The sequence below is a fragment of the Girardinichthys multiradiatus genome, chromosome 18, assembly GCF_021462225.1.
Source record: "Girardinichthys multiradiatus isolate DD_20200921_A chromosome 18, DD_fGirMul_XY1, whole genome shotgun sequence".
NCBI lineage: Eukaryota > Metazoa > Chordata > Actinopteri > Cyprinodontiformes > Goodeidae > Girardinichthys > Girardinichthys multiradiatus.
Genome location: NC_061810.1, coordinates 10,663,115 through 10,683,298, shown reverse-complemented (window position 1 = coordinate 10,683,298; position 20,184 = coordinate 10,663,115). Strand labels below are relative to the sequence as shown.

The following is a 20,184-nucleotide window of genomic DNA, read 5'->3' as shown; positions in this document are numbered from 1 at the left end:
AGTTTTTGTTTTTTGTCATTAAAATCTTTTACACTTACCGTCATGCTGCCTTCTGGTCTGCATTCTGGGGTCCTGTATCTGGCAAACCATAACAACCCAAGCTTCCTCAAGAAGTACAGCCTGCTATGCCCCTTCTTGATGATAGCCTCACAGTTGCATCTCCACTCCAGTTTGTTGTCCAGGTGTACACTAAGGTATTTGTATTCCTCCACCACTTCTCCTTCTTCTACTATGATGGAAATAGAGTTTGACCTATTTCTGTTTCTCCGGAAATTGACAATAATATCCTTTGTTGTTTCCACACCATGCCACAAGGCACTTTACCAGCTCTTGTCCATTTCTGATACACCCAACGACTGCAGAGTCAGGACTCTGTGTTATACAGAGTTTTACGACCCTTTGTTCGAGATTTTGGGGGCAATAGGCTGCTAGTGGTAAAGTTGTTAAAATCAAATCTCTGTTTAACTGGGAATCAGTGAAGAGATTTCAAAACAGGAGTTACATGTTCAACCCTTTTTGTTTTAGTTAAAAGCCTAGCTTTTTTTGGATAAGCTGAAGTTTATTGAGGGACTGTTTTGATGTTCCAGCAAGAGATGCATTACAGTAGTCTAATCTACTAGAGATAAAGGCATGAATCGTTTTTTCTAAATCAGTTTGTAGCAAAAGGAATCTTATTTTAGAAATGATCCTGAGGTGATAGAATGCAGACCGTGATAGGTTATGAATGTGTGTTTGAAAATTGAGGTTGCAATCTAAGGTCACACCTTGGCTCTTAACGTGCTCATGTGGTTTAACCAACAAAGAGTTCAAAAGAGGATAAGTGAGGTATCTCAGTTTTGTCCTCATTTAGCCTTAAAAAATTCCTGGACAACCAGTTTTTAACATCAGCGAGGCATTCAAGAAGCTTGTTAACAGAGCTCATGTTATCAGCAGAAGCAGATATGTACAGCTGTGTAACATCAGCATATGAACGATAAGAGATACCATGGTGTCTAATAATGGAACCAAGGGGAAGCATATATAAATTGAACAAGAGAGGGCCTAGAATGGGTCCTTGTGGAACACTGTAATCAGCGTTCACCCTGTCAGATTCAAAGTTATTAAGAGTAACAGAAAATGTTGTACCCATGAGATATGAAGACAACCAATTAAGTACCTTTAATTAAGGACCTATAAGATGTTGAAGATCCTTAAGGAGTATGGGCAAGAAGAGTCAGGACAGTAATTTTATTTTGGTTATGACTCATTTTCAGATCATTAACAACTCTAACCAGTGCAGTTTCTGAACTATGATTGGTTCTAAACCCAGACTGGAATGTATCAAATAAACTGTTTTGGAATCTATGCAAATGAAGTTCACAATACAACACTTTTCAAGTAGTTTCCCTAGAAATGTTAGATTAGAAATGGGTCTGTAGTTATTCAAGGTGAGAGGGTCTAGTGTATTCTTTTTCAACAATGGGCTTACAAGACCATGTCTAAGAGCACAAGGAAAGATTCCTCAGGTTAAAGAAGCATTGACAATGTCAGTCACATCATCCACCAAGCAACCAAGGACATTTTTAAAAACCTTGGTGGGTTAGGGGTCTAAGGCACTAGCTGCAGAGCTTAATTGGTGTATGATTTCTTGAAGTTCATGTTTTTCTACTGGAAAGAAATTGGAGAAAGTTATATTAGATCGAGAGATTTGCATGAGAGGAGTTTGTATTAGCAACACTATTTCTAATTCTGCCAATCTTTGATGCAAAATGTGAAGCAAAATCATTGCATTTCTCAACATAAACTCTATTGGAGTAGAATTGACAGGATCAATAAGTCTGTCTAAAGTGTCGAACAATATCTTGCTTTTAACAGCATTGACAGATAATTTGAGAGAAATAATGTTTCCTTACTATTTTTATTTCTTTGTGTTACTTAATTGGTAACCTTTTGTAGGTTGCGAAGTCCGATGATGATTTGGTCTTGCGTCACCTGCTTTTAGCTTGGTGACATGATCTTTTTGATGCCCTTACTCCCTCCATATTTCTCCATGGTGGTTTTGTCATTCCAGAAGTTATTTTCCTTTTAGGGGTGCAATGTCATTTAAAACGTTATTATATCTATTAACCAAAAAGTCACATGAGGGCATAGGGTAATTGAGAAAGAAATTTGAAGATAAATCAGAACCAGAAGAAGAGTCAGAATAATGTGACTTAGGGGTTGAACAATTAGAATATCAGAGCAGATATTGTGTCTTTTGGGAAATGGGAAAAACCCAGTGTTAATACTTTACACCAATATTATAACGGGTGTATATTCCTTGTATTGTTATAGGGTCTGGAAAAAAAACTCAAAGAGTGCCAAAACCATAGCTAGACTTAAGTTTGTATTCTGTACTGGTTAAAAGGTATTGCTTTTTTGACTAATAAAAATAGATATTCCTAAAGGATGGGCTATATGTTTTCAGTCAGTTTCCATTTTTACCCCATTATTTATTGGGACCTCAGCCTCTGAAAAATAATACTTTTGTACATTTTAAGCCCTTTTCCACAACTCAGACTTTTTTAACAAATCTTTTTTATCTGATTTTGTTTTATTAAAGGCAGTAAAGGAAATGCCAAAATGGGTTTCTCTGCGGTATCTCATGCATTATAGAGCACATAAAGTGATTCCTTCCTGAGAGCAAGCCATGACTCTCAGTTAGCTGTCTGCCAGGTCTTCCCCTGCACTCCTGACCGCTGAAACAAGAGCAAGTAAATTGAATTATCCAAGCAATTCATCTGCAGAGCGGAGGAAGAGGTTAGCACTAATTTAGCACAGTGTGCAGGTCATACAGTGAAAAATAGGGCTAAAGTAATAGTTCAATTTGTACTGTGCACACTAACTTTATAAGAGGAGTAGCCTGAAGGGGCTAGAGTGGAGGGGAAGCATCCTCAAAATGAAAAGGAAAGACTGAGCAGGAGAAAGAGAAGAGAGGTCATTGGCTCTGTGGAGACAGGGAACACTCACAGATGTGCTCTGTATCAGTAATGGAACAAGAAGGGAGAGGGAGAAGGAAACAGGAAGGCATCAGCAGAAGAAGGGATGGAGAGAAAACACAAAAGGCAAAAGAAAAAATCAGAATCAGAAAAGCTTTATTGCCAAGTACGTTTTTGGACATACAAGGAATTTGTTTTGGCGTAGTCGGTGCAATACAGTACAAATTAAACAATATAAACATATCTACAATATAATATAAATATAAGTGCACAGTTTTAAGTGAGTGAGAGTAAATATAGAGCAGTATAAGATGCAAGAGCAATACAACAGTGCAGGTGATCATTGTGCAAGTAAAGCAGTGCAAGTAAGCAGGAGTCCATGCTGAGCGTTAATGTAACGCATAGAGTTACAGGTTACAGGTGTCCTGTCAGCAAAAAAAGGGGGGGTGTGGGGGAAAGGGGGAATGTCAGGGTGGTTTCCGGGCTTTGTTAACCAGGCTGGTGGCAGATGGGAAAAAACTGTTCTTGTGGCGTGAGGTTTTGGTCCGGATGGACCGCAGCCTCCTGCCAGAGGGGAGAGTCTCAAAGAGTCTGTGACCGGGGTGGGAGGGATCAGCCAGAATCTTCCCTGCCCGCTTCAGGGTCCTGGAGGTGTACAGTTCCTGGAGCGACAGTAGACTGCAGCCAATCACCTTCTCAGCAGACCGTGATGGAGGAGGTGGCTAATAGACAAAATGTCAGTGAATCTGTGCTGCTCTCTCTCTCTTTTCCTTTACTGGCTCCTTGTGTTACAATATCAATACATTTTAATTGCAGCACAAATAGAGCTGGATTGTTTGGTGTAAAAACACCAATAAGTGAAGAGGGCTTAAATGTTTTAAGCACGATATCTTTTAACTGTTCACGGGAATCTGCATTCATTTTATGAATAAACATTTTTCATTCTGCTGCTAAATATTTCTATACCAACTGGTCAAACAAAAACTCAATCACTCAAATTCGCATAACGAATAGTTCCCTCCCTAGAAAACGGAATGCTACAGTATGTTTTTATATTTTATTGTATTTTGTGATAAGATTTATCCCTACAACAAACCAACATTTGCATTCCTTGTATATTAACCATAGTAGTAGTTTACAGAACAGAGAATAACCATTATAGCTAATGTGGCAAGGTATTGAATATTTGGAGTTTTTCCGTATTTTTAACTCACATTTGTTTTTCGGGCGGGTTTACTGGCAGAAAGTCTCCATACTGTAGCGAATTGGTTTATTTGATAGGGACTCTGTATATTAACAGAATTTCTGGAAATTTACCAGAGTTAGCAAAAAGGCTAGTTTTCATCTGCAGATGCTGGACTTTCCCTGGACAGAAAAGTACCTGCAACAGATGAAAGCTGTTCATGAAGAGGGCCAGCGGGATTATATATCCTGTCCTGCCCAGGATAACTTCAGCGTTCCTCATCAGAGCCTGAGAGAATAACTCCGGAGTGGGATGGTACAATCTCAGAAAAACAAAAAAGGATGGATTGTTGGAGAAGAGCAGTTCAGCACTCGTAAAGTTCCCTGGAAAGTCTGCTAACAGAAAACTGTTAGGGGTATTCGTTATCGCTCTATTTCATTTAAAATATGAGGAATCTGTTTGGCAGACAGAGAACCAACAGAACTCTGTATCCCTGTGGGTAAAAATGATTTGACTTTCTAAATTATCAGCTCGAAAATAATTTTTCTGGTTTAATGTCCAACTCCTCTTTGTGAGTACCAAACAAGACAGACATATGCAAACCAGCACCCCGGCCCTTAGGGGCCAGTGAATGTCTGTTTTGAAATAAATTCTTCCCAACTGTGCAGAAAACCTGCTAAACCTGACTCACTGCCTGAATAAAGGTTTTAATGTATAGATGGCATTACTTACACCCAGTGCTTTTGGACAAAGCAGATCTGATGATAATCTGGGTTTTATGGTAAAAGTACTGTCCCTGGCTTTTTCTCTGGTTGTATTCACAACACTGATGGGAACAACTTAGCATGTGCTTCATGTTAAGACTTTTCATCAGTGTTTTATTCAGATTTTTTGGGGACCAACATAAAGATGAATCATTTTTTGGCCACCTTTTAAGCAGTGTTTAGTAGCTGTGTAACCTGACCTCCCGATACTAAAATGGCACAATAATTTTTGGCAAAGTGAAGTTTGTCTTGCAATGCTCTGTTCAATTAGTGTCAGCATGACCTCATCTGGTGACACCAGTATGTTTAAGTAATTATTTTATCTCTGGATATAAAGGTGAGTGCTTCCATCTTGATTCCCTGTACGTATATGTTATGGATTCTTGTTTTGAAGTAAGAAAGGAAGTAGTTCTTGAGTTGCTGTCTTGTGTTGTTGGAGTCAACTAAAAATACTGCTCACTCGGCTGTCTGCGAACACTTGGTTATACACTTGGCCAGGGAATTGGTACATCACTAAGTGCAAGTTACCATGAGAACTGTGGCACAGCTATATGCTGCAGGAAGTTAGTGGACTTCCACCTGAAAACTACTAAGGCATCAAAGTAATTCAAAAACTTATTTTTCTTATTCATGTTGTTCACAGGGACATTAAGATATTTTACTTGCGAAATATTGTGAAGCTCTAATAAGCACTCGCCAGCCACTTTATTAGGTGCATCTGACCAACTGTTTTTAGGCATCACATGGATACATGAAGCAGACGGGCTGCAGGCTTTCCCCTGATGGCTAAACCTTCCCATTATGTTTATTATTAGATAAACAGCAAAGGAAACCTCAATTCTCTTCCCGCTATCTTGGCTGGTGCAGACAGGTGCACTGAGTTGATATCTGTTATCTATGTTTGAGACTCTTATTTTCAAGACTGAAAGTACACTACCGGTCAAAGGTTTTAGAATGCCTTTTTCACTTAATGGGTCTCTTTATTTTCATGACTATTTAAATTGTAGATTCTCCCCAGATACAACAAAACTGAGAATGAACACACATGGAATTATGTAGTAAACAAAAAGTGTAAAATAACTCTAAACATTTTTATATTTTTGATTTTTACAAAATAGCCACCCTTTGCTCTGATGACTGCTTTGCTCTCTTGGCGTTCTCTCCATGAGCTTCATGAGGTGGTCACCTGAAATGGTTTTCGAAAGAGTCTTGAAAGAACTTCCCAGAGGTTTGTTGAGAAATGGGCAAAGGTTAATATTTCGAAGGGCGGCTACTTTAAGGATTCTAAAATATAACATATTTAAAGTTATTTTACAATTTTTGGTTTGATACATAATTCCATAGGTGTTCATTTACTGTTTTGATGCATTCGGTGAGAATCTATGTACCATGTAAATAGTCATAAACATACAGAAAACAATTAAATGAGAAAGCCGTTCTAAAACTTTTGACCAGTACTGTAGTTCTTGAGCTGCCCTGTTTGCTCACATAAGGTGGCCAATAGATGGGCTCAAAAAGCACTGAAAGAGCCTCTTCCACCTTTAAATCCTTGGTTTGGCACCATTTTGGCTATCGGCATTAAACTAAAGGGTTATTTCATGATTTATTGAGTAGGATGGACTGCAATTGATCATCTCTAATCTAAAGTAATTCAACTTGTCAAACCTGAACTGGATAAATCTACAAAGATCAATGATTCTTTAAAACATAGTTGGAGATTCATGAAACATTTTTTGTATTTGTAAAACATAAATAAATAAATTGACATAGCAAGAAGAATGGCTTAAAATCCCTCTGACCACTGTGCAGGACTTGTATATGTCATTCCCAAGACGAATTGATGCTGTATTGGCCACAAAAGGAGGCCCTACACCACACTAATAAATTATTGTGGTCTAAAACCAGGTGTTTCAGTTTAATTGTCCAACCCCTGTAGATGTAAAATTTGATACTAATATTAGATATAATAAGGTTCTAATTTTCTTTACTTTTTTACATACAGCACATTTGAGTAAAATCCTCTCTAAGTAAACATGACTGTCACTTTGCACTCGGCACTGGTTTCCATCGATGCAAAATAATCTTTATTTTTGTCTCAGTCTTATCCACTGCTGCCATGTTATTTCTTAGAAGGTGTGATAATCACTATACAGTATTTACCTGCCTAAGCAGCATTAGAATTATAAAAGATGCAAGTGGAAAAAACAACAAATGACAGTAGATCTGTTTGACCACCTGTGTTTTTCTTGCCACCCTCTGAGCTTATTGCTGTGTGTTTCTTGTCTGTGTCTGTAACAGGAAGGAGACTCTCTTGGGGCGATGGAGAAGGTTTGTCGTCAGTTGACGTACCATCTCAGTCCCCACTCTCAGTGGAGGAGACATGGATTGCTGAAGAGAAAACCTCAGGCCTGGTGAGTCGGTGTGTATGTGTCTGTGTGTGTGTGTGTGTGTGTGTGTGTGTGTGTGTGTGTGTGTGTGTGTGTGTGTGTGTGTGTGTGTGTGTGTGTGTGTGTGTGTGTGTGTGTGTGTGTGTGTGTGGTGCACTCTGTTTTGGCTAACATCTCAGAATATCAGTAGTGTCTCATCATCTGCCTCCTTTTTGGATGCCATGGCAGATTGTGCTCATGTCTGTGTTTCCTCTTGGTCACAACAATCAGTTGGAGTTTAAATCAGTCCTTTGTGTCTCCCTAACTAGGCCTTGTTCTTTTTTACCAGATCATGCAACTTCCTCCTCTCAGCACATATTACCCTGACTGGGTTTTGATTTTGTAATTTTGTCTCGATTTGACCTAAACCCAGTTTTAGTTGTAAGGCATGTCTGGTTTTTTTTTCTTGTTTGCTTTGCATTTAGCTTCTTCTTCTCACACCTGCATTATGTAGAAAGCTAATTTTCAAAGGCTGCAGCCAAATGAGAGGAGAGATCCTGACTGAATTTTAATTTATACACAGCTGGGTTGCACAACATGCAAATAAGGCATCAAGAGCAACAAACTAATCCAACTGCTTCTCTGGCTCAGCTCCTCTGCACAAAATGAAGATTTATGTGAAGACTCAGAGCTGTGCTCAACATTACATATTATTCAGTGCTGAGCAAACACTCTTTGCAACAATCTTTCTTCTCAGTCTTAGCTCTGATGCCATATTTCCCAAAATCAAATAGCTGCTTGGTAACAGAGTACAGATTGAACAAAACAGCTTTATTAATGCCAAAATCATCTTTTTCTTAAACAAGCATCCTATTTTGCCGAAATCCTCTAAAGTGTCCTCAAAGTGCACCTGTGAAGAAGAGCTAAGAAGATGTAGCAGCATTGGCGTCATTATTGTGTCTAAAATCTGTGTCTGATCTTTTTGAAAATGGCAAATGAACTTAAGAGTAGTGATCTTGTTTTAACCTCACCAAACGCTTAAAATTTAAATTAGGTCCCTTACCTTCTTATTCTTGGCATAGTCTCGGAAATGATTTTGAGTCTAGTTTACATTTTTTAATCCTGCAGCTCACTGATGACCCAACTCATACCTCCTCACTACATCATTTCCTCGACCTGCGAGTCTGGCTAGACCCTATATAGGTCAGCTAGTGGGGCTGTGACTACCTCACTCAGAGTCAGGGAGAGAATAAAAAACACACGGAGACAGCTAAAAGTCACCTTCATACCTATTTGAAATGTTTTGTGAAAGCAGCTATATTTAATGAAATTAACGTATTGTGCCTACTTTTATCTTATGCAACCTTTTGCTCTTTGTTGGCTAATGCTGGAAGCCTGACTAGCTAATGCTAGCTAATAAACTAGCAGTGTTAAATCCATTCGTTAATTATAATTTATAATCCCCCTTATTGATTAGCATATATTTTATTAATTAATTGTACACAAGAGAGCAGTCCAAACTGAACAATGTTTATTGGGGATTATAGGGATTATCTACTTAAGTAGTGTGCAAAATTCTATGGTGTTTGGCTAAACAGAACAGGAGAAACAGCTGCTAGCTTTATTACCAAATGTTGTACGTTGTAATGATGTGTTTTGAGATAGAGGTTTAGCTAGAATAGGTACTTTTTAGAATTATCTACAGAAAATATCCTGAAGGTTTAAGCTCTCTAGGTATCACAAGTGATTTTTGGGGAATTTTTTCAGAAGTTAAAGGTCGGAGGTACCTTTTTGCACATAAGCTACGCCCACTTTGGGCAGTCATTACAGTATTGATAATAGTCTCTTGGTGGTATCCTGAAGGTGTGTACCAAATTTTATGAAAACCTTCATTTTGACCTTATGCCCAACTGGTATGAAAATTATTTGTAAATCTTAAACTATTTTCGAGATGGGCCAAAAAAATATTTTTTTAGTTTGAAAAAAGTTTGCTCGCGTATAACTCACAAACTGAAAAATAATTTTGAAGTCCATTTCATATCATTTTATCGGCTAGGTCTGCAGTCTTACTGGACCCAGTTTCCAAAATTAGGAGTTAACAAAAATAGATTTTGCATACTATGCAACATTGTTGCTAATTAGCATAAGTCAATGATTTTTTTTTCAAAGCCCACATGATTTAGAATGAATCAAAGAACATCCAGGAACAGACATTTAGTCTCTGCAACCAGCAATTTCAGAGGTAATCACAGAAACGCATTTTACATTATAACAGGGCCATCTAGTGGTAAAACGTATGATTTTTTTTATGTACCTAAGTAGCACAATTCTGTAAATGATCTGTGATTTCCCGACAAAATCTTTCAAATTCACTGAGTTTAAAGGCCAAATGTGAGATAGCATATAAGCCACGCCCACTTCTTAATCATATTAAAAGTATGTCCTCAGACCAAGGTCTCGAGCATATGAACCAAATTGCGCGTCAATCCGTACATCTGTTATTGAGATATAAACTTTTGGTGCCTATAGCGCCCCTATGATTGAATGTGTATCAAACTAAATGTATAGGCACAATAGCTCATCCCCTATCAGAGTCTCTTATCTTGTTTGGAAATCATGAAATATGGTAGAGATATAGTCTAACTTTTGTGCTAGTTTGCGATTAAAGTTTGTCTGCATGTAGCTTTGACATCTTTCGAACATTTGAGAATATTTTGTCCTGCTCACTCTGAAGATGATATGTACAGAGTTTCATTTTGATTGAGCTTAAAATGTAGGAGGAAATAGATTTTGTATTTGCAGCGACGTAGCAAAAAATCTACTTAGGCGGAAGTGGGCTTGGCCATTACAAAGTAATGCAGAATTATCCACGGAACAACATGATATAAGCCTTTGGAGTGTGGGACTTTTGGTTTGGAAGTTATTAGCCAAAAAGCGTTGTTGTATTTAATAGCACCCCCTAGTTATTAGGGGATGTGAATTTTAGCATCTGAGTAGCGGTCTCATTTTCCTGCTAGGTTTCCCTGTCAGTTTTTCTCCTGCATTTTCTGGTTTTTGCGCCTAATGACTTTTAGCGGAAAAGAAGAATAATAAAAAAAACTTACAAAAACAGTAGGGTTCCCTGGGGAACGAACATGCCTATGCACGGCCTTTGTTCACTCCTGCGGGCTTGGGACCCTAATTAACTTTGCTGTTGAGTTTTATCGAGGACATACTGCAAGTCTATAAGCTTAAACCAGTAAGCTTAAAACTACAGCCTGCCTTTAAACCTGAAACCAGTTCATGCATTGTATTGGATGATTTCATCTTCAGTATAAAATCATGACCACCATGGCTATAAACCTTGTTTCTGTGTGCTGCTGCATGGTCTAAATCCAGCTCAGAAACACCTTGACTGGCCATGAAATACATCCTGCTGGGAGCAGATGGTAGACGAAATGTCTTTGTGGCAAGACACATTAGGAGACCGGATTCCCACTGTATTGAGAAAAGAGGATCAATGGAAAATAAAAAGGTCTCCTTCTACTTTTAACATAAACAACAGGTGTCACCTCCTCTCAGAAGGCGTTTGCACACTGGAGCAGGAGTGTTGCAGCAGAGAAATAATTCAGTATCTGCCGTAAGACTGGAACACTGCTGTGTGTGTTTTAGAGTGTGTGTGTCAGTCTCTTCACTGTCTGTAAAAGTGAGCTCCTGGCGATGCTGTTAAAGCAGTGCCTTCACCGTTGTTGGAATGAAATGAGACCAAAAGAGAGGAGCCAGCTGAGGTGTTCCAGGCACGTCCCACCGGGAGGAGGCCCAGGACATGCTGGAGGGACTATGTCTCTCGGCTGGACTGGGAACGCCTTGGGCTCCCCGCGGAGGAGCTGGAGGAGGTGTCTGGGCAGAGGGACGTCTGGGTGTCTCTACTGAGTCTGCTGTCCCCCGCGACCCGGTCCCGAGTGAAGCGGGAGACGACGAGTACAACGACGAGTGTTGTAATTGTCACTTGAAGCTGTCAGGAACTCCAGCCAGATTGATTAACCGGAGAAGAGCTGAGCCTCATCTACTCTGAGACTCGGGGCGAGATATGAGGTTGAATCATCTGTTTGAACAGAGCGCATGCACCATTAACACCTTACTTCCTTACAATCATACATTTCCTGACTAATTACCTCCCAGAGTCACTTAAAGAGATGAGAAATGTTTCCATCCATTTTGGGTTCAGTGTACCGGTTTACTGGGTTTAGTCATGCATTTTAAACTCTAATTGAGTCTTGTTTCTGTCTCTCACCCAGGAGACATTCCAGCTGCAGTTTGCCTGCATTGCTGTCATGCATGTAGTGGTCCCTGTGTTTAACTCCCACAATCACATTTCTGTCATTGACAGGACAGTAGGTGCAACCTTTACCTGAGAAACTTATTTGTTCACAACCAAAAAACTCAACATCCTCATTATTTTTATTTATTACTTTGGATGACAGCCAAAGCCTGGACAGATCCCTTTTTTTATTATTATTTGTACCTTATGCCCTCTGAAATTCTGGCCCAGATTTAACCACTCTGCACTCACCAAATAGGCATCTCTTGGGGGTATGCCCTAAAATGCACAGGAAGTCGGCCATTTTGGGTCAAAGGGTCATTTTTAGCCCTTTTTCACTTTTCATACATGTCGAACTTTAACAAACTCCTCCTAGGGATTTTGATCTACCGGCTTCATATTTGGTCAATATGCAGTTAAGGCATTGGGGATTAAAATTAAAGCTGCAAGCAGCCTTGAAGGCCCTCGCACCTCAGCGCAACTCGGCGTGTGCAGCGACCGCGGGAGCTTGGCATCGCCTCCTACATGCCACACACGATGACACCGCTTCACTTGAACACGTATTGGCACTGTAGGTGGCACTGTGAGCCACATCAGAATCAGAATCAGAAAAGCTTTATTGCCAAGTACGTTTTTGGACATACAAGGAATTTGTTTTGGCGTAGTCGGTGCAATACAATACAAATTAAACAGTATAAACATATCTACAATATAATATAAATATATGTGCACAGTTTTAAGTGAGTGAGAGTAAGTATAGAGCAGTAAAAGATGCAAGAGCAATACAACAGTGCAGGTGATCATTGTGCAAGTATGGCAGTGCAAGTAAAGCAGGAGTCCAAGCTGAGCGTTAATGTAACGCATAGAGTTACAGGTTACAGGTGTCCTGTCAGCAAAAAAAGGGGGGGGGGGGGGTGGGGGAAAGGGAGAGTGTCAGGGTGGTTTCCGGGCTTTGTTAACCAGGCTGGTGGCAGATGGGAAAAAACTGTTCTTGTGGCGTGAGGTTTTGGTCCGGATGGACCGCAGCCTCCTGCCAGAGGGGAGAGTCTCAAAGAGTCTGTGACCGGGGTGGGAGGGATCAGCCAGAATCTTCCCTGCAGGGTCCTGGAGGTGTACAGTTCCTGGAGCGACAGTAGACTGCAGCCAATCACCTTCTCAGCAGACCGAATGACACGCTGCAGCCTGCCCTTATCCTTGGCTGTAGCAGCGGCATACCAGATGGTGATGGAGGAGGTGAGGATGGACTCAATGATGGCTGTGTAGAAGTGCACCATCATAGTCTTTGGCAGGTTGAATTTCTTCAGCTGCCGCAGGAAGAACATCCTCTGCTGGGCTTTCTTGATGAGGGAGCTGATGTTTGGCTCCCACTTGAGATCCTGGGAGTTGATGGATCCCAGGAAGCGGAAAGATTCCACAGTGTCAATTGTGGAGTCACAGAGGGTGATGGGGGCAGGTGGGTCATATGATCTTCGGTCATGCAGAGTTTCGGTCTGGCGAGAAGCATTTAAAATTTGGGGGAAATCCGACCTTCCACATAGAAGCGGCAATGAGTCTTTTATTAGTGGGCGGAGCTGAAATTATGTCATGAACTGATTGTGGGAACATGTTCAGCATTGATGCCTGAGGATGTGTACTACATTTGAAGTGGATCCAATGATGTATGAGGGAGATATAGCCCTTGAAGTGTCCTAGGGGGCGCTTTTTGTAGGTCCTGAGAAGTTACATAAGTGTACCAAATTTCAGATTCCTTGGTCAAAGCATGGCTTGGGGCTGTTTTTTTTTTAATTTTCTAGGGGGCACTGTGTATGAATTAAGCCACGCCCACTGAATATGTCATCAGATCTCTGTTGGGGACTGGACAAGGATCAATCAGATTGAATTTGGTGCAGATCAGATGATATATGTGGAATTTAGAGCCAAACGTATGGCCATGGCGTGACTTCTGACTTCGGCGCGCCGCCATGGCCACGCCCTTTTATGAAAAGTCACTGTGCTTCAAACGAAGTTAGACCCACTAGTTATCAGTCTTCTGACACACTTTCAAGATGATTGGGTCAAGAGGGTCATAGAGGCACCTTTCCAAGTGAAAAAAGTGACTTCCGGTTCTGAGGGGGCGTGGCTTTGATGATGTCAGCATATGACCCCATAGGATTGTCGGGAACCCGAATGTCCTCCTTCATGCCAACTTTTGTGTGATTTGGAATTCTTTTGGGAAAGTTATTGCAATTTTTCACTTTCGGCGCGAACGCCAAGTTCGTGTCCCGGCCACGCCCCCTAAACATGGCCAAAAACTCACGATTTTGATAACTTTTAATCCCCCATGCCTTACCTGCATGTAGACCAAATATGAACCCGATAGCTCAAAATCCCTTATAACCTTTCATGATGTTTGTGTGAGTAAAGGATGTGTGAGTTGTCTGCAGGCAAAGGTCATAAATGGAGCTGAGAAGGAAGCAGTCCACAGTTGAGGAGGTCATAAAAGATGAAGGCTGATTGCGCTGAACAGAAGACGCACTGATCTTAAGATGATGGAGACTGTGGAAGTGTGTTGTTAAAAGATAATGGTGTTTATGACCTGTTTACGATGCAGCTGTTTTTTCCCATCCTTTAGAGAACAATGTTTTTGTAACTAGGGGCCCCCAAAGATAATAAAAAGAAGGGAGCGGACAGATGTTTTTCAGAGTGGTGCGAGATTTGTAACTGAAAGCACATCTCTATCCGTTCTCCTCGCAGCGAGTAAATAACTAATTCTTTGTCTTTCTCTTCTTTTTGTGATGTTATAAGTATTTTAGGATGTTTAAATCTGACATTTTGGAGAAGAGATGCATCTAAAAGTTGCAGGATAGTAGCTCTTGAGGCCTGGAGTTGGGCAACCCTGTTTTAGACCACCATAGAAGGTAAAATGAGAACTTATTTGTGTTAGTTTATCTATAATAACCCGCAGTATAAATGAAAAAACACATTCAATGCTGCAAAAATAAGATAATTTGAAACAATTTCTCCTGTTGAAGTTCCATTATTTGCAGTACCTCTTGATCCTGGTCAAATATACTCTGTTCTCATTAAGCTTGTTGTAGACCTTCTGATGTCATCCACCCCTCTTTTTCTAGACCAGGGGTTCTTAAACTTCATGTTCCAATTTTTACATATGATTTCCAGACTCTTGATGTCTGTGACCCTAAGCCTCAGTAAATAGTAAAGTGTGCTCTAGTTCATAATAATTTTTAACTTCAGGTTGAAAAACTGCTTTTTCAGACCTTAACAAACAAGGTGTCTTATTTACAAGCAGAAATAAAGAAAATTAAAGCTGCAAGCAGCCTTGAAGGCCATGCCCACTCTTCTTTGCAGGCCAGCTGACAGCCTTGCCTGGGCCTGGGACATGATAATCTTAGATGGGCCCCCACCCACCACATATTGTAACTAGCAGAAAATTAGCTAGTATGTACCATTTTAAAGCCTAATTAATCTTTTCCCATACTCTTCTCTTCCCTTCTTACCCTTCTGCTATGTGCTCCATACTTTGGATTGAACTCATTAGAACAGGTTCTAAATGATATCCCTGTTGTAGAAGGCTGACTAATATGTTATAATTTGAATACAATCTGAAAAACATATATTAGATAAATACTTAAATATTATTTTCAATATATTTTTAAGGTCTCACAAAATAATTATTAGGGAATCTAATCAAATATATGGTAAAATTATTTCATTTTATTATTATTCTTTTTTCCAAATTTCTTCTGGATAATTAAGATGTTCTTGGTCAATATGAGACAGGCATTTGCATTCTTTTTGATCATCTGCTATGGAGGCCATTTTGCCCAGTCTCTCTTTCTCATGCTTGAATCGTGAACACTGAGGCAAGTAAGGTCTGCAAAGCATTAGATGTGGTTCTGGATTATTTTGTCATCAGTGGGCTCTTGGATTAACTCGGTAGACCAGCCAATCCGAAGAAGGTTCACCTCTGCTACCTGTTTTCTACATTTGTGGATATTCGCTGTTACGCTGGTTTACTGGAGACCCAAAGCCTTGAAATGGTTTTTGTAACCATTTCCAGATTGATGAATGTCTACTGCTTTATCCGGGTCCGGGTCACAGGGGCAGCAGACTCAGCAGAGGTGCCCAGACGTCCCTCTCCCCAGACACCTCCTCCAGGTCCTCCGGGGGGAGCCCAAGGCGTTCCCAGGCCAGCCGAGAGACATAGTCCCTCCATCGTGTCCTGGGCCTTCCCCTGGGCCACCTACCGGTGGGATGTGCCTGGAACACCTCCCGAGGAGGCATCCAATATAGATGCCCAAGCCACCTCAACTGGTTCCTCTTGATGTGGAGGAGCAGCAGCTCTACTCCGAGCCCATCCCAGATGGCTGAGCTCCTCCCCCTATCTCTAAGGGAGTGCCCGGCAACCCTACAGAGGAAGCTCATTGTATCCGGGATCTTGCTCTTTCGGTCATGACCCAAAGTTCATGGCCATAGGTGAGGGTAGGAACGTAGACCGACCGGTAAATCGAGAGCTTCACTTTTCGGCTCAGCTCTCTCTTCACCACAACGGACCGGCACAGTGCCCCCATTACTGCGGCAGCCGCACCGATCCGTCTGTCGATCTCCCGCTCCATTCTTCCCTCACTCATGAACAAGACCCCGAGATACTTGAACTCCTCCACTTGAGGCAGGAACTCCCCTCCAACCTGAAAAGGACAAGCCACCCTTTTCCCATCGAGAACCATGGCCTCGGACTTGGAGGAGCTGATCTTCATCCCAGCCGCTTCACTCTCAGCTGCATTCTGCCCCAGCGCATGCTGTAGGTCTTGGCTAGAGGGGGCCAGCAGGACCAAGTCATGCACAAAAAGAAGATACGAAATCCACTGGTCCCCAAACCAGACCCCCTCCGGCCCTTGGCTGCGCCTAGAAATCCTGTCCATAAAAGTTATGAACAGGACCGGTGACAAAGGGCAGCCCTGCCGGAGTCCAACATGCACCGGGAACAGGTCCGACTTAGTGCCGGCAATGCGGACCGAATTCCTGCTACGCTTGACCAGATGGCCCCGATTCGATACTCCTAGAGCACCCCCCACAGGGCACCATGAGAGACACAGTCAAATGCTTTCTCCAGGTCCACAAAACACATCTGGACCGGTTGGGCAAACTCCCACGAACCCTCGAGTACCCTGTAGAGGGTGTAGAGCTGGTCCAGTTGTTCCACGGCTGGGACGAAAACCACACTGCTCCTCCTGAAGCCGAGGTTCTACTATCGGCCGGATTCTCCTCTCCAATACCCTGGCGTAAGCCTTTCCAGGGAGGCTGAGTAGTGTGATCCCCCTGTAGTTGGAACACATTCTCCCTTCACCCTTCTTATGAAGGGGGACCACCACCCCAGTCTGCCAGTCCAGAGGCACTGTCCCTGACCGCCACGCAATGTTGAGGCGTGTCAACCATGACAACCCTACAACATCCAGAGACTTGAGTTACTCAGGGCGGATCTCATCCACCCCCGAAGCCTTGCCACCGCAGAGCTTTTTAACCACCTCGGTGACTGCAGCCTGGGTGATGAAAGAGTCTAACCCTGAGTCCCCAGCCTCTATTTCCACCAGGGAATGCGTGATGGGAGGATTGAGGAGATCCTCGAAATACTCCTTCCACCGCCCGATAATGTCCCCTGTGGAGGTCAGCAGCCTCCCACCCCCACTGTAAACAGTGTTGGCGAAGCACTGCTTCCCCCTCCTGAGGCGCCGGATGGTTTGCCAGAATCGCTTCAAGGCCAACCGGTAGTCCTTCTCCATGGCCTCACCAAACTCCTCCCAGGTCCGAATTTTTGGCCTCTGCCACAGCCCCGTCCGCAGCAGGCTTGTTCTCACGTTACCCCACAAGCCAACCACAGCCGATAGGACTCCTTCTTCAGCTTGACAGCGTCCCTTACTGCAGGTGTCCACCACCGGGTTCGGGGATTGCTGCGACAGGCACCGCAGACCTTACGGCCACAGCTACGGGCAGCAGCATCAACAATAGATGTGGAGAACATGGTCCACTCGGACTCTATGTCTCCAACATCTTCCGGAATCTGGTCAAAGCTCTCCCGGAGGTGGGAATTGAATACGTCCCTGGCCGAGGGCTCTGCCAGACGTTCCCAGCAGTCCCTCACTATGCGCTTGGGCCTGCCAAGTCTGTCTGGCTTTCTCCTCTTCCAGCAGATCCAACTCACCACCAGGTGGTGATCAGTGGACAGCTCATCCCCTCTCTTCACCCGAGTGTCCAAAACATGCAGCCGAAGGTCTGACAATACAACACCAAAGTCGATCATCGACCTCCAGCCTAGGGTGTCCTGGTGCCAAGTGCACTGATGGACACCCTTATGCATGAACATGGTGTTCATTATGGACAATCCGTGACTAACACAGAAGTCCAACAACGAAATACCACTTGGATTCAGATCGGGGAGGCCATTCCTCCCGATCACCCCTCTCCAGGTGTCGTTTCCCACGTGGGCGTTGAAGTCCCCCAGCAGAATAATGGAGTCCCTGGGAGGGGCACTTTCCAGCACCCCCGACAGGGACGCCAAGAAGGCTGGTTACTCCGCACTACCCCAACACGAGCTGCGGGGCAACAAGCAAACCCACCCCAGCCCTCTGCCCTACCCATGGACCACTCCAGAGTAGAAGAGAGTCCAGCCCCTCTCAAGGAGATGGGTTCCAGAGCCCACGCTGTGCGTGGAGGAGTGCCTAACTATTTCTAGTCGATATTTCTCGACCTTCTGCACAAGCTCAGGCTCCTTCCCCCCCAGTGGGGTGACATTCCACGTCCCTAGAACCAGCCTAAGCATCCTTGGATTGGGCCGCTGAGGTCTCCACTGTTGTTTAAATATTTTAGCCTACTTCATGTATTCAGTAAGTTTTTACATAAGTGATTTGTTGACTCTACAGGTCTGGCAGTAACCAGGCCTGGGTGTGGCCAGTGAAAGTACCCTAACAATTTATTTCCAACAATCATTTCATGATTTAACAAGAGGGGCATTTTTACAAAGGGGCAGGTTGGTTGGGGAATCTTTTTACCTTTTATCAAACGAAATAATTTAAAAACTGAACTTTGTCTTTGTCTGATGTCTAAATTTGTGTGTTGAACTCAACCATGTAAGTATGACTAAAAGCAAAAGCAGAAGAAGTCTGTAAGGGCAAACACCTTTTCATGGTACTGTATTTGTAAAGGCAGACAGTGTATTTATTCAGCAGGACTAGTTGTGAATTGTGTAAAAGACAAAAACAACAAAAAGACCACACAAGGGTTTCTGTTCATTGTCGACCATCTTGGCAAACACTCCTGTTAAAGTTCTTCTGAGGTGGCAGCACAGCTCAATATTAGTATTTCTCTCTGAAGAAACTCTCGTTCTTGAACCGGTTTGGTTCAGTTGCCTTTGAACTTGGTCTTTTGTTTGGTGCTTTTCCACCAGTTGTGGGAATCAAGCATGAGTCATTAATAGCGGGTATTACACAAGACTGCAGAGCTTGCTGAGCTGTGCACATTGTTCCTTTTATTGCAAAGAGGGAGTCCAAGTATGTCATCTGTGTTTTCAGAAGTGTTTTAATTTGGTCTTATTATTTTCAAGAAATTTGTAACATTAAAAATAGTAGCTAAGGATTTCCTATCGAGTTTTTTTGTCATGATACTATGCAAGCATAAGAGCAATTGGCAGAAACCAAGTCTATAGCCATAACTTCTGTAAAACTAATAACGTCAATGCTGTGAAGTTTTAAAAGCTAGTTTATAGTTCTAACACAAAATGCAGAGCTGGCTCTTTGCATAGGCCATATAGGCAGTTGCTTAGGGTGTTGACTACTATACTATACTATAGAACTATTTAAATAAATACATGTTCAGATTATCTTTTCAGAGTGGCTTATATTCAGGAAAGTGAACGCTAACCTTTCTGAAATATTCCTGAAGTTACAGTTCAGCTAAATAATGTTAGCACTCTGGTTATGTTGTTGTTACAAGCTGAAGTTGGCATATGATTTGTAGCTCCTGACAGATAGTTTTCTCTGTGTTTTCCACCTGAAACATGTGAACTGATGTTAGAATAGCCTTATATACGTTTACCTGCTAAATGGGTGTTGGGCTGTATTTCCTCTATGAATAGGCCAAGGAGAGGCCATTCCAGGCTGGAAATAAATGAATAACACTAAAAGCTTATGAATATCTTTTTACTCCAGATCAGTCACATCATTATTTGTTCGCGTCTGCATCTTCCTAATCCAAACAGTCAAAAGTATTTAATTATTTTAACTGTTAATTTATGTGAAGAACGTGACACTCAAGATTGAGCTTTTTATCTGCGTTCTAATATGTCATTATCTTAAATATATTTGCCGAAATATTCTGAAATATTCTATGATTAGGATATTCTGATACTAATGACACTTTCTTAGTGTTATTAGAATGACCAAACTTAAAATGAAATAGCAAAGAAATCATCTTTATCTTCCAATTTAAATGTTGTCAAGAAGATTGCTACAGTTTAAATTATTGGATTGTTGTTAAGAACAGAGCTGCTCTAAATGTTGTTTTTTAGGATCATCTCCCTCTTTGTCAGGTTACTTGTGTTTACTGAACATAGTACTGGTGC

General features: G+C 42.0%; 1 protein-coding gene across 1 annotated transcript in view; it reads left to right on the top strand.

Moving 5' to 3' along the window:
- Positions 1–20,184, top strand: part of lrrc75a (leucine rich repeat containing 75A) — a 115,976-nt gene that overhangs the window by 59,166 nt on the left and 36,626 nt on the right. Inside the window, exon 3 of the mRNA XM_047391800.1 lies at positions 7,203–7,315. Within this exon, the coding sequence (XP_047247756.1) occupies positions 7,203–7,315 (113 nt within the window). The remainder of the gene's footprint in view (positions 1–7,202; positions 7,316–20,184) is intronic.